This window comes from Strix aluco, chromosome Z (assembly GCF_031877795.1).
Source record: "Strix aluco isolate bStrAlu1 chromosome Z, bStrAlu1.hap1, whole genome shotgun sequence".
In the NCBI taxonomy this organism is placed as follows: domain Eukaryota; kingdom Metazoa; phylum Chordata; class Aves; order Strigiformes; family Strigidae; genus Strix; species Strix aluco.
In genome coordinates, this window is record NC_133971.1 from 53,772,434 (window position 1) to 53,787,567 (window position 15,134).

At 40.0% G+C, this 15,134-nt stretch overlaps 1 protein-coding gene across 8 annotated transcripts in view; it reads right to left on the minus strand.

Moving 5' to 3' along the window:
• Positions 1–15,134, minus strand: part of FER (FER tyrosine kinase) — a 209,616-nt gene that overhangs the window by 136,588 nt on the left and 57,894 nt on the right. For all 8 annotated transcript variants that reach the window (XR_012621782.1, XR_012621783.1, XR_012621784.1 and 5 more), the window contains 2 exons: positions 9,567–9,689; positions 4,732–4,921 (listed from right to left, as the gene is read on the minus strand). Coding sequence is in view for 5 of the 8 variants with exons in the window: in XM_074813537.1 (XP_074669638.1) it covers positions 4,732–4,921; positions 9,567–9,689 (313 nt within the window). In the remaining 3 variants the exon portion in view is untranslated. The remainder of the gene's footprint in view (positions 1–4,731; positions 4,922–9,566; positions 9,690–15,134) is intronic.

Sequence of the window (15,134 nt, forward strand, 5' to 3'; positions counted from 1 at the left end):
ACTTTTAGAATAATTTACAAATACTAAAACTTTAGCACCATTTTATGCATTTAATATTTTTTCCTCCATAACCACTGAGAACTTTTTTTAAATATACCACAATCTTCACGAAAGGCTGGCTTATCTTACTCTTAAAGCAATCACAGGTAATAGAATCTCTGAAGCCTTTTAAAAAGAAATGACAAATACTAAAACCAATTAGATAGGCAGTGAACTTTTGAATTTTTGTCCTTCTGGATAATTCTGCTACAACAGATAAAACCAGAATACAGAAATGCATAATAAAATCTCTTACTAATACCCATTTTCTGTTACCTCACTGTGTACAGTTTTAAGCATGGCATTCTCCTTGAATGGTGCATTAATAGTTAGATCCATCCCACTGGCTGTATCATGATGATTCAACTTCCTTCTGCTCTGTGTACCTTTCATGAGTTCATATTACCAGAGACATTATGTTCTCCATCCTGACTCATCTGCACTCCAGAGCCTTCCATCCTGACAAACAAGCTGGACTGGAAGTCCTTTAAGGAATGTATGGAGAAAGAACAGTGACTTTGTACTGTTGCTCCATGGGCAGTATAGCTGTACAGATCTTTTAGTTCTCTTGTGTGCTGTTGAAGACCATGCATTAGAGTCTTTCTACGTTACCATCATATTTTATTATTTGTGAAAAAAAATACAGAAAATCAGAACGAAACCAAACCACACCACTATTTCAGATTACTTAGATGTTAGATAGATGAGAATGAACATTTTTTCTTCCATATTTCTGTGTCTCATATGCCTTTTTTAAACATATGTAATGATGAAAAATTTTGATTATTCAGTCATAACTAGTCTTCTGTCACTGAGCTCCACCTGCTGACAAGTCTTTCAAGTATTGCACAGCCTGCATACCAAGTCTCAGTTTTATCAATGGTTCCAGTATAATGCTGCAGTATGAAACATTTCTACAGTGAGAAAACCATATAGTTTTAAATACATATTCTTAAAAATAATGGATTTGTACCTTTCTAGTCTCTGTTTTTACCATGTAAAGAAAACGGAGATGACATATTAAAGTGGCATGAAGACTTCATTGTATTATGGCTAAACAAAATGAGTTACTAATTTGTATTAACTAAATCTATTGCCAGGCTTAAGCACTCCCTGAAGATCTCCTATTCTGTAACAATTTCCAAGTCAATACTGATGTTGTAATTTTAAAGTCTTACTATGAAATGCAAACCACCATCATTGTTTAATTACCTGAGCAAATATTTAACTGGCACTGAAATATTCCAAATATTCCTGATGGTTTTATAAGAGTTTTGTTGCTGCGGTTTTCTTTGTTTTAATTATAGTGGATTACTGCCATGCTCTGTTGATCATATTAATAGCAAGAACAGCATATGTATCTTAGAACAGATGACAGGCTATATATCTATTGACTGAACATCTAAATGCTGAAAAGTTCAAGCTTCCAGTTACTGGTTAATTTTTGTAAAGTGATGTAACAATTTGGATACTATAACATTGTGGCAAAAAAACAGTTGTTTACAAGGAATAACGAGCTTTTTCTTAGATCTATCTCCATACTATAAGTACAGAAGAAAAAGTTAACTATGATTCTCCCAATTACATAGTGCATAGTATCATAACTGCATAACTCTAAGGGGCTCAAGACATTATTTTAAACTTGCAGCACCTTCAGCATTAAAATTATCTCTGTCTTGCATGGTTATCTCAGTAGAAATATATAAATGCTAGAAACAAGAAAACATGTTTTATTTTTCCACATATGATGCCAAAATTGTTAAATGCAATGTTCAGGAATGGCCAAAAATAGAATTTTTTTAGCTCCTTGCTGTGCTATCACAATTAAGCAAAACAGAATCATCCAGCAATTTCCTTTTTTCTTAAAATGTGTACATGACCATCAATACACAGCTAACATTCTACAAACAATAAAATATATTGACCAAACCAAACCATACTGAAAAGACTAACAAAATATGAAACTTACTATAGTTAACAGAGGCAAAAAAGAACAGGGAAACAAAATTATAACACACGTAACATAACACCATCTATAAAAAAAATCAATTTCAGAATTTCATTTCTTGTTAGTATTCTATTGCACTGTTACCTAATGTAAGAGATGCAAAAGAAAATTTGCAAATTATTCCACTATGAAATTGGCTGTATTTATGTGATACCATATAAATAGAGACATGAAACTTTACAAAGTTGTTTTGTGTATCAGACTTGTAATTTTAAATTACAAAAAAAACCTGAATACATGAAAATTTACTTCATATGCATACTCACAACAAAAGCCAGTTAAGATTTTGTCATTCTTAGGAAAAGAGTTTGTAAAACAAATGTTTATGATGAATTTCTGAGGAGAAATAAATAACCCCACTCAAATGTAGTATCAGACAACATTTAGATGAACTGGTTTTAGATAAAGAGGAGAAACCTAAATGGATTTATAGCTGAAGAAACAATGATCCTCTTGTATGATACCAAGATGAGCAATCAGCAGCAAGAACATTTCATTTCTGATTGTTCAGCAGCTGTATAATTTTAAGAAGTTTTACTTAAAAAAAAAAAACCCTTACAAAAATCACCAGGTTGCTTATTTATACAAACAGCCCATCAATGTATTATTTTTTCATCTTGAGATACAGACAAGACTGTACGTCTCAAGGTATAGCAATTTGAAAAAACTTTAATTTAGTCTTCACTTGTATCTACCACTTTTTAGTCAATTTTACTAGCACAGGACAGTAAATAGTTAAACAAAATGTAAGTGGTATTTGTCGGTCTTAAATAACTTACTCAAGAGAAATCACCAAGCACTTAAGTCATATTACATTATTTTTCATGGTGTGTACAAATTATAACACTAAATCTTCTGAAGCCAAAATAGTGACATTTTTCTTACTCTCAGCACATTTAATATATGCAAAAATGTATTTCTGGCATCATTTGAGAAATCTCAGTATGTACCTCCTCCAGAAAAAAACTAAGATAAATTCTCATATATAACTTTTATTCCAAAAAAAATTATCAGGTAATAATTCTTCAGTGTGTATTGTACACATGTGCAAGGATTATTTTCTCCCACCCATTGAAAGAGAGATTGGGACAACCAGAAGAGCGCCTTTAGAAATCTTGAACTGAGGTAGAAGAATACCATTCCGTTGAACAGACTCATCATCTCAACTAACCCTTACAGACAATATTCACTAGCACTACTACAGGATATTACATGAAATAACTAACAAGATAGCCTACCCCAAAAAGATTGCAAGCCCCCTAATGTTTCACAATCATTATTCTGGATCCTTCCTTTCTCCTTCTCCATCTTTTCATGCTTTATCAACTCCTCCTATATCATGACAAGCATACCAGCTTTGTAAAATAATGTTTTGTACCCGGGAAAATAGCAACAACCTGCTAGTGCCTTGTAAAGATTAAAGAGAATCACAGAATCAGAGAATCGTCTAGGTTGGAAAAGACCTTGAAGATCATCTAGTCCAACCATTAACATAACACTGAGAGTTCCCAACTACACCATATCCCTCAGCGCTATGTCCACCCTACTCTTAAACACCTCCAGGGATGGGGACTCCACCACCTCCCTGGGCAGCCCATTCCAACGCCTAACAACCCGTTCTGCAAAGAAATACTTCCTAATATCTAGTCTAAACCTTCCCTGGTGCAACTTGAGGCCATTCCCTCTTGTCCTATCACTCATTACTTGGTTAAAGAGGCTCATCCCCAGCTCTCTGAAACCACCTTTCAGGTAGTTGACAGTAGTAGTGGAAGAAAGACAACACCGACAATTAAGTATAAACGTAGAATAGGAATGGAAGAAAAAAAAAAACTTGGTTCCGCAAATAGAGAAAACAAATGCATTCCTCTCAGAAACAACCATTTCAGTATCATTTTACTGAGCTACTGCTCTGTGGGCCAAAAGAAATGGCAGGTTAAACCTCTAAAGGAAGTAAGTCACAAGCATCTCATATGTGTCAAACCTAATTCATAAAAACAAACACTACACTTGTCCCTTCAGTAAACAGCTACTGTTTGTTTGCTTTTTAATACACCCTACTATCTCTACACATAGCTGCATACAACTGAGAAAAGGAAGTCACATAAAATATTAGCAAAGTACTTATTTAAATTACATGGGGTCTCACCATAGCACAAAAAAGTTCCTTTTGATTATTAAGATCATGTAAACATTTAAAAATAAGTTGCGAAGAAACTAGTGTTTATTTCTGTTTAAAGAGAAGAGCAATTCAGTATGTAAAATTCATTTTTCAATTATACAATATGTGCAGTGATTCCAACAGCTTTTACTGTTAGTTTTCTATCTGCAACTGTGAATGTATCTCAACACAGCCGATGAAATTACCAGTAGCTAATCAGTCATGTTTACTACATCTGTTTATTAACTTACACTTTTGATTATACAATCTAATGAGAACCTAAGCATTAAGTGTACAGAAGACCAAACCAAGCCCACAGACATACAGACTGTGTTAAAAGTTACTGCAATTTAAAAAAAAAAAAAAAAAAATCACACAACTGAACTGTTTTTCTAAACAAGTCTCCACAAATGTAAAGTGAAGTTTATTCACTTTCATAATCCTTGTGAATATCCCGAGACTCTGATCCAAGAACTAAAAAACAATAGCAAGGCTGCACAATTCAGTAAACAGATTTGAAACTTACCATAGAAGTCACAGATCTGGCATCTTCTTCATAATTCACTACAGGTGGTGGCTCCTTCCCATCATTCTCTTGAACCTTTTGTTCCAATAGTTCTTTCTGGGCAGCAAATTTTGCCTCAGAGCATCTTAATTGCTGAACTGTTTGCTTAAGTTCTTCCAGGGCTTGTTTTTGGCTCAGCAAGAGTACAATACTGCAGAGAAAAAAACCCAAACAATTTAAAAATATACGTAATTTAAAATACATACTTTGTTTCACAAAAGCTGAAAAAAAAAGGATGAAAATTCCTGAAGAGAATTATTTGTTCAAAGGCATAAACACAAGAAGCAATTCTAGAAAATTTTCAAAGCTACAAGACAGTGCAAACACCTGCTTTGCCATTCTCTTTTCTCAAGCTATCACAAAAATCATGTTGTAAAAAATATAAATGAAACTAATATTTTTGTCCACTTTTAACTGAATTTAAAAACACTGGGGTTCCTCATCCTTTAGAGAAGAAATACATTTTTAGATTATGATTTCCAGTGATGAGAAATCTACTGCAATCCACACAGGTATTGTAATAATAATCTGCACAATTAAACCCACCTTACATTCAGTATAAATTCACCTGGCATCAAGTTGGAGATATCTATTGTCTCTTCTGGACTGAAATGTCCTCTATTGCCTAAGTATTTCTGGACTGCAGTCTAATATTCTTCTTATGAAGTTAAATAAATTGAACTCTATGAATAATTAAAAGCTATTTTTTCTTGTCTTCTGCATGTTTTTTTCAGCTTATTCTCTGAATACTCCTCACACCCCTGAATACGCCTAGACAGGCAACATAATTCAACCATTACTGAAGGACAAGCAGACCCCTTAGAACATCTGCAGGTACCTAGATGACTATTATCCTAAGAACTGCCAAAACCAAAGATGGACAAAAGCTACCTAAAAGACAGAACCATCCACAGTACAACACAGACACCCTTAAAAGCACTCAGCTGGAGCCCAGTGACATATGGTTTATAAAGAGATGCAGAGTTCTCAGTCTGTGAGAACAGATGAAGGAGGTAGAGGGAGCTGAACCATGAAGAATGAGGACAGTATTTTGTCACTCTGTAGCTTCAGAATAATCCCTGGGAGACAGACCCTCCTGCAAGCCCTACCCTTGGAGAAAAAAAGAAATCTGAAAATCTTTCATATTGAGATTGTTCCTTCACAAACAGATGCTGAGCCATGTGACTGTTCCAACAGGTTCCAAAGTGATAAGGAACCATCTGTAATAAAATCCTTATTGGCAGGAAAAGATAAAAATCATATCCCTATAGATGAGCATTGTACAAGCCACCAAAGAGCAGAACTCCGTGCAACAAGCAGAATGATCATTCATGTAAGAAGTGTGACGGTCCGATGAAACCATAGTTAATATCTCAGCCATTCGGTAAAGAACTTTGGCAAACGAAATGGATCCTATGGAAACGCCGGGGCTCTGCAGGCAATGGCAAGGAGGCGCGGCAAGAGGAGGGGTCTTGTGGAGGTGGGACCACACTTTCCGGAGGTTGAACTTCGCTATCTCAAGTGACTCTGTGAAGAGCCAATAGATAAGCCGTTTTCATGACGCGTGTGCTAAAAGGAAAGGCCAAACTACGGTCACACCTGCAGGGAGGGGGGGAGTAACTCCCCAACGACCCCCAAGTACGCCGACTCACTTCCAGAAGAATGTGAAGGTACAAGCTGTGCGTGTACCAAAAGCAAGGAGAATTCTAGAAACATAAACTGCGTGTGATGCCTAATTAGCCTAACGAGTTCAAGTGCCCAACCCCGAGGAGGGGCAAGGGATTATAAAAGGACAAAAGTCAACGCTGTGGGTGGCTGCACCCCTCCAGAAGTGGACTGCTAGGCTGGCTGGACCGACGATGGAAGCAGGACTGATAAAATCTTCCTTTTAGTCTCTCTTCTCTCTTTTCCTCTCTCCCCTTTTCTCTCCCATTCTTACTCTCTATGCCTGCATATAAAGGCAAGGCTTGTCGGGGCATGTTTAAGGCTTATCGGGGTATGTTATAAAATTTGCCACTAGTCGGCAGTTTAATGACTGTTGCAGAGGTTTCTGACAGTTTCATGCCAATTATCTGTTGTGACCCAATAAAAATTGAGTTTTGTGAATTGAAGAATCCTTGGTGTGGTTGCACCTTAATCCTGACCCAGGAATCAGCAAATCTGAGTTGTCATCTCGAGAAATTGAGACATGACAAGAAGGAAAGCTATGACATATGAAGACACAATTAGAGGACCTGAAACTGAGCTCTGACACAAGACTGCACACATTTAAAAGCATCACACGAAGAAATGAAAGAACATTATCTTGAGGATAATGTCAGGTTAATTGTTCATCTGGTCCTCATTAGGAGAGAAAAAAAGAGATCACCCTATGAAAATGATAGCTTTCCACCATCAGGAGGGCTTTGGTGAATGAATATACACTGACTAGAATGCGAACATCCCAAACACTGAATGGTTTCAACTCATCATGATCAGGAGATAAGAAAACATACCCTGCAAGTTAAAAGTCACAAGTTCCTGAACTGTGGCAAGATGGATTATCGCCTAATTGGTTTGCCCAAAACTAACATAGAATGGTCCCCATTCCACCTATCCAAGAGTAACTAAAACCTATAAATTTATTTGCCTATGGCTTGCGTGAGTGCAGACTTTATAGTCCTTGTGGCTAGCAAGAGCTACTAGCAACCTCAGAGAGTCAGATCTTGTGTGAAGAATCCTTGCAAGACCAGAACAGGGCTACAGCTTAGGAAGTGGTAAAAAGGTGAACCAAATCAAAAAACAAATATTCAATATGCTATCATGTCACAAGGGCTTATGGTATGCTTGACAATAAACATATATAAAAGAAACATAATTAAAACACTCTCTGTGTTGCAGGTAGTATCATCATTTGAAGGCAGAAAGGGATATTGGTGCCAGGGTAATAGTACCAATACAGCTACATATTGAGGAGGAAGACAAAATCAGAGACCTGGAGATACACTTCTGCGCGCAGCCTAATGAAAAGTGTATATACAAAGATCAATTTGTAGTGTTGCCAGAATTAAGATACCAATAAATGCTTTGAAGCCTCAGCTCAGACTGCCACTGCAAAGTCAGTGAACAACTCAGAACCCATGGTACTGAAGCTGTGTCAGAAATAAGTGGGGAGGGAGCTGAAGTCCAAACTGGTTCAAGTGAGGATACAGAAAACATGATTTTGCAGACTTTTACCATCATTTTGTCCAGATAAAACAGACGAGATTTCCTCAGCACTTAAGGGTGAAGCTCAGCACTTTGGATGAGGCTCAACAATAACGTATGGTCTAGAGCTCTTGCATTTGGAGTGGAGTTCCTCACTTTCTTTTCTGGCAGAAGACTTGCATTGCACCAAATGAATGACATCTGGCTGAAAAGGCAAACTTTCATTTATTGCTCAACTACCTTTACACTTGCCTTGCAGCACTGAGGCGTGTCATATGCTATGACAGAAGTCAAGAACATGCCACAGTTAGACAAGGTTTCTAGGGACCGTAAGTATGTGCAAAAGCATCCTGATCACTCTGCACTGCTGTTAAAAGGTGAAAACGAGGTCTGTTGGAGGAAGGCTTACAACTAGAAACCTAAGCCAGATTTCATGCCTTTTAATAAGACCTACAGGTACTGGTACAGTCTGAACTGAAATCATCTCTTCAATACCACAAACATCTGCTACAGAATCAGTCAAAAGAGCCTACCCACAGCAAGAAACCCAGGGATGGTCTGAACTATTTTCAGAGATAGAAACCCCATCAAACTCATATAGTTCAAATACAGTTCATCCTTTTAAGTAACATGCAGCAAGGAAGGTAGGTCAAGAACCAAAAAATTGGAAAATAAACTGAGTGCAATCTTCTGAGTACATTCTTCTCACCAGAGAAAGAACATGAAAGTACCTAATCAAAACACTGATATCATATATATACACAAAGTTTTGGATATGAATGAAATACTATCCAATGTATAAAGTGACAAGATGCCATCAACAAAGAGCTTCAAGACTTCTTCAGGGAATGAAGACAAGATTACTTGAGGACTTGCATTCCAATTTGCTGGTATTGTAAACTAATATTTATAACCAAGTTAGTAAGGTTATGACTGCAACAAGAATCTAGAAAAAATATCACTACAGACAGAATGTCTCTTTATGTGTTGTATTAACTTCAGTTTAGACTGGAATGTGAATATTTTTTCTAACCAGGGGTAGAAAAAAACCTAAAGATCTTGCCCAAGAATAATTTGTTATAACAATGTTTTATTTATGGCACTATAAACCACTCATTAACCTCTTGCCTTCATTATTTACTACGCAATACTACAGGGTATCAGCTTTATATTGTTTCATAAAGAAAACGTAACAAAGAATGAACATAACCTGATGAGTTCCAAACATGTTATTGCATAAGATAGAGTACGTCTTGCACATAACTCTGAAAAAGTCTTTCACAAAAATTTTATCTACACAGTGAACTCTGTCAGAGAGGCAATCTGGACTGACTCCTTCCATCAAGCTAAAGTTATAATACTAACCAAAGGTCCATTTCTTGAGCAATCCCAACACTATGGCAATTATATTAAGCTAATGGAGCTGCTCAGTTCTCAAATGAATTAGGATCTGCAGTGGGTAAGGGTTATTTTTGAGATGGGAAACTAACTTGCGTTTCACAATAATCACTTCTCACAAAAGCAGAACAAGATTAGTGGAGGTTAAGTCTTAGGAATTGCATTATAGATGCTTTTCCCTCAGTGTATTTTGAAATTTCATTTTCACTTACTCAGACTTCTTTTCACAAGTCTTGGAGGACTCTTCTATCTTTTTCTCCAGTTCCAACACAAGTTCCTCTTTGCTCAAAAGGGTTTGCTGTGTCTGAATCAGTTCTTCTATTACTGTTTTTAACCTGTAAGACATAGATTTCAGAAACCCACATTGTGAATACAAAAACTGTATATATTTGGGAACATTGTACTATTTTTTTCTGAAGATGAAATGGAGCATTATTCTTTAAACTACCTTACTCAGTGCTTGGTGATGGTTTTTTGTGGATATGCCTTTATATTATTAACCCATATTATTATAGATCCCATACTAGCCTCTGTATACATACAAGTTACAGATCTGCTGCCTGCAGACTGTCCTATCAAGAAAATTTTTTCCAGATTGTGTGATGAGTTCTGTGAATTAATGCCTTATTGCTAATTTATAAGATGTTTTATGAAAGACAAAAGCCTTCCAACTCCTGAAGTACATGTTAAATAAATACACAGAATCAGTAACTGGGCTGTATTCATCTCTAGAAATAACAAAAATACAAATTGACACTTTCTAAGTGATCTGCATATTTTTCTCTACAAATAACTTTTTTAAAGCAACACAATCTGTAGTAATGGTTAATTCAAAGGAAAGATAAAACTTGGACAATACTCCTCAATCCAAATGGAGAAGCGGTTATTGTATATTAAAACCACTACTGATGTTGTGGTTTAAGCCCACCCAGCAACTAAGCACCACGCAGCGGCTTGCTCACTCCTTCCTCGCAGTGGGATGGGGAAGAGAATTGCAAGAAAAAAGGTAAAAACTTATGGGTTGAGATAAGGACGGTTTAATAGGAGAGTGCAAGGAGAGAAGAAATAATAATACTAATAATGCTAATAACAATATATAAAGCAAGTGATGCACGATGCAATTGCTCACCACCTGGAAACTGATGCTCAAGCCTGTTCCCGAGTCACAATCCGTCCTGCCCCTGGCCAACTCCCCCCAGTTTATATACTCAGCATGACCATCAGATGGTATCAAATATCCCTTTGGCTAGTTCAGGTCAGCTACCGTTCCCTTAGCCTATAGGCCATCCCCCTAATGTGTCCATTGAATTAATTTAAACCATGACTTTGGGGTTCCATCTGTTATAACAGTCTTTCAGGGCACAAGAGATGGTGTGTGGTGTTGGATTGTTGCATGCTGCATCCAGAGCTCGTGGCTGGTGTATTTGGTGTGTCCCACACTCGCAGTCTGCAGCTTGAAGATGTTGATCTTGAGGAAGTTGCTGGATGCCAGTTGCTGAAGCCAGTTCAAGTTGTATCATTGCTGCATTTCATTTGGTATCATCAAAGTCTATCCTTCATTGATTTATGTGATTCTTACTGTAATGCCATTGATACAGATATAGCAACTGTAGTAGTGATGACAGTGGCAGAATTACTTAGCAATTAACATCATACAATTTAATTCACTGGCTATTCTCACCCTGTGGTGATGCAATTCCTCCCCCCCCCACCCCTGTGGTGATGCAATTCCTCCCCCCCCCACCCCTGCACAGTCTCCTTGCTACGCTGCTTGGTGCTTGGTGTAATTCCAACCCCATCTGGACTACATACCAGTCTGGGGAGGTAAGTGCTGCTAATGACAGTGAACCAGAGTGTTTAAAGCACCCCTTTGATAAGCCTGGCTCATGCTCTCCCTATCACATGGGAACAGTTATAACAGTCCATTACCTCCTGACAGCCTGGTACACCTGTACCTGGGATGTGGTCAAGGGAGAACAATAACAGAGTTGCAGATCCATCAAGTTCTTGTGCAACTGGTGGAAGATACCAGAATATCTCATTGTTCAAGCTAGGCCAGAGTGAAAAGTATCTAACAAAAGCCAATTATCTTGGGCCTTATAAATAGCAAACCCAAGGAGACCCTTTGAGCTCTCCTGGATCACAGCAGGCCTGTGACCAGCATCTTGCCTGACTTGGGACGTGTCTCAGGTATCAACTCCTCGCCAATGCATTGTATTTACTCTAAACTCAGTAATAGGGACACTGATGCCCAGATGTCTATGAGGTGTTTTCAGAAATGAGTCCCACTGTCTGACTCAATTCTTTCTGAGATGCCATGTAACACTGCTTTTCAAGGTCCACGACAGTGTTGTTCTAAGCAGTGGCATGGGGCGTGGAATATGTTTCCAGCCATCCACCACTGTAATGGTGTAATGGTTGCTTCCACCATTGTAAGCACATGGCACTTGCCTTGGCAGGTTTGTTGGAGTGCGATACAAACAAGCCGCCAGGCCTCCCCATATTTATGTTTCAGGCATCGTCCTCCATACCACAGGCTTTAACTGCTAGGTTTGCTTCATAGCAGAACATTTCACATTCATGGATAACCTGTGCAATAGTGTCCATGGTCCAGTCCACTCCATGGTCAAGAGCCCATCTATACATTGCACCTCTTCCTTGATGGCCTCAGGAGTCATGGATCCTCCAAGCTAGAAATAATTCACCGTTATGTTGCCAGTCCAGATTCACCTGAGCCACGTCCGTCTTAGCAGCCTGATCCACCTGCTCATTTTTTTTATATTACTCAGTGGCCCTACTCTTAAGTATGTGGGCATCTACGTGAGATATTTTCACAACCAACTTCTCTAGCTGGGCAGCAATATCTTGCCACAATGGGGCAGCCCAGATGGGTTTGCCTTTGTGCTGCCAGTTACTCTGCTTACATTGCTGGAACAACCCCCACAGGGCATTTGCCACCATCCATGAGTCAGTATAGAGATAGAGTACTGGCCATTTTCCTTGATCAGTAATCTCTAAAGCTAGATGGATGACTTTCACTTCTGCAAACTGGCTCAATTCACCTTCTCCTTCAGAAGTTTTCTGCGACCTGTTGTACAGGACTCCATACAGCAGTCTTCTATCTCCCAATGCTTTCCCACAATATGACAGGACCCATCAGTGAACAGGGCATATTGCTTCCCATTTTCTGGCAGTTTATTATACAGTGGGGCCCATTCAGCATCCATCACCTCCTCCTCTGGAAATATTCCGACATCTTTGCCTTCTGTGATAACTTCCAGAATTCCTGGGCAACTGGGATTTCAAATCTGAGTCCGTTGTGTGATCAGTGCGACCCATTTACTCCACGTGGCATGAGTTGCATGGTGTGTAGAGGGGACACTCCCTTTGCACATCCAGCCCAGCACCGGCAGTCGGGGTGCCAAGAGGAGCTCTGCTTCAGTACCAACCATTTCTGAGGCAGCTCGAACCTTTTCATATGCTGCCAATCTCCCTTTTTCAGTTGGAGTGTAGTGGACCTCAGATCCTCCGTATCCCTGACTTCAAAACCCTAGGAGTTGGCCATTCTCCCTGGCTGCAGTGTAGAGCACATTTTTAACACCTTGTCCTGCCCAGACTGGTTCAAGGGCTACTGCATGTACTCTCCCATTTAATTTGGTCAAAGGCTTGTCAGTGTTCAGGGCTCCATTTAAAATCATTCTTCTTCTGGGTCATTTGATAGAGCGGGTTTACAATTAGAATGTAATCTGGAATATGCATCCTCAAAAAACCCACAATGCCTAAGAAAGCTTGTGTTTCCTTTTTGCTGGTCGGTGGAGACAGAGCTGCTATTTTGTTGATAATATCCATTGTGATCTGACGACACCAGTCTTGCCATTTTATTTCTAAAAACTGGATCTCCTGTGCAGGTCCCTTGACCTGACTTTGTTTTATGGTAAAACTGGCCTTCAGAAGGATCTGAACTATCTTCTGCCCTATCTCAAAAAATTCTTCTGCTGTGTTGCCCTGTATGATGATGTCATCAATGTACTGCAGGTATTCTGGGTCTTTACCCTGTTCCTGTGCAGTCTGGATCAGTCCATGACAAATGGTCGGTGTCATGGCTTAAGCCCAGAGGGCAACTGAGTACCATGCAGCCACTCGCTGACCCTTTCTCCCCTCAGGAATGGAAAGGAGGAAAAATAAAGCAAAAGGCTCAGGAATTGACATAAGGACAAGGAGGGATGATGGTCATGGGCAAAAGGACACGATAGGGTAAGAAAAATAACATCAATTTAATTCAAACACCAACACCACCACTTAACAGTCAGAGTAGGACAGTGAGAAGTATAACCACATCTTAAAAACACCTTCCCCCCACCCTTCCCTTCATGGGCCCAGCTTTGCTCCTGATTTCTATACCTCCTCCCACGCAGGGGGGCAGGGGATGTGGGTTGTGGTCAGTCCCTCACACGTTGTTTCCACCACTCTTTCCTCCTCAGGGGGAGGTCTCCTTGCACTCTTACCCTGTTCCAGCATGGAGTCCCTCTCATGGGAGGCAGTCCTTCATCAACTTTCTCCAACATGAGTCCTTCTCATGGGCTGCAGCTCTTCCTGAACTGCTCCAACGTGGGTCCCTCCTGCATGCCACAGTCCTCCCAGCGACTAACAACAGCAGGGGCTTCCCTCAGAGTCCCGGCCTTCTTTGGGAGTAGACACCTGCTCTGGCAAGGGGTTCTCCATGGGCTGCAGGTGAGCATCTGCTCCACCATGGACCTCATGGGCTACAGGGGCACAGCCTGCCCTCTCAGCACAGACTGCAGGGGAGTTTCTGCTCCAGTGCATCTCCCTTCCTCCTCCCTTATTCCACTGACCGCAGTGTTTGCATAGGTGTCTCCATCACAACTCCTCCTCACAACTCCCACCCCTCCTCCCAGGTTCCCCTCCTCAAATATGTTATCAGAGACACAGCCACCATTGCTAACTGGCTCGACCTTGGCACAGAGCTGGGAAAGCTTCAAGAAGTTTCCACTTCCCTGCTACCAAAAACTCCACCACACACACAAACTCAACCCAGTAGGACTGCTTCCATCTCTGAGGCAGTCGGTTCCAGGTGTAGTGGATACACCTCCAAGTGAAACCAAACTGTGGTCTGCACTCTGCTGACAAAGGGATTGAGTAAAATGCATTAGCGGTATCAGTTGTGGCATACCACTTGGCCGCCTTTGACTCCAGTTCGTATTGAAGCACTAGCATATCCCACACGGCAGCACTCAGCAGGGGCATGACTTCATTCAGGCCACAATAGTCTATTGATAGTCTCCACTCTCCATTAGATTTTCACACTGGCCATATGGAGCTATTAAATGGTGTGTGAGTTTTGCTGATCAACCCTTGGTTCTCCAGTTGATGAATCAGCTTATGGATGGGAATCAGAGATTCTCGGTTGGTGCAATGTTGCAGCCGATGCACCATTGTGGTAGCGGTTGGCACCTGTTGTTCTTCAACCCTCAATGCCACAATGGAAGGGTCCTCTGAGACACTGGGCAAGGTGGAAAGCTGTTCAATTTCCTCCATCTCCAAGGCAGCTGTACCAAAGGCCCACCAGTACCCTTTTGGGTCCTTGAAATACCCTCTCCTGAGGTAATCTATTCCAAGGGTGCCCAGGGCCTCTGGGGCAGTCACAATGGGGTGTTTATGCCACTCATTCCCAGTTAGTCTTATTTCAGCTTCCAAAACAGTTAGCTTTTTGGATCCCCCTGTCACTCCAGAAATACAGATGGGTTCTGCCTCTTTATAGC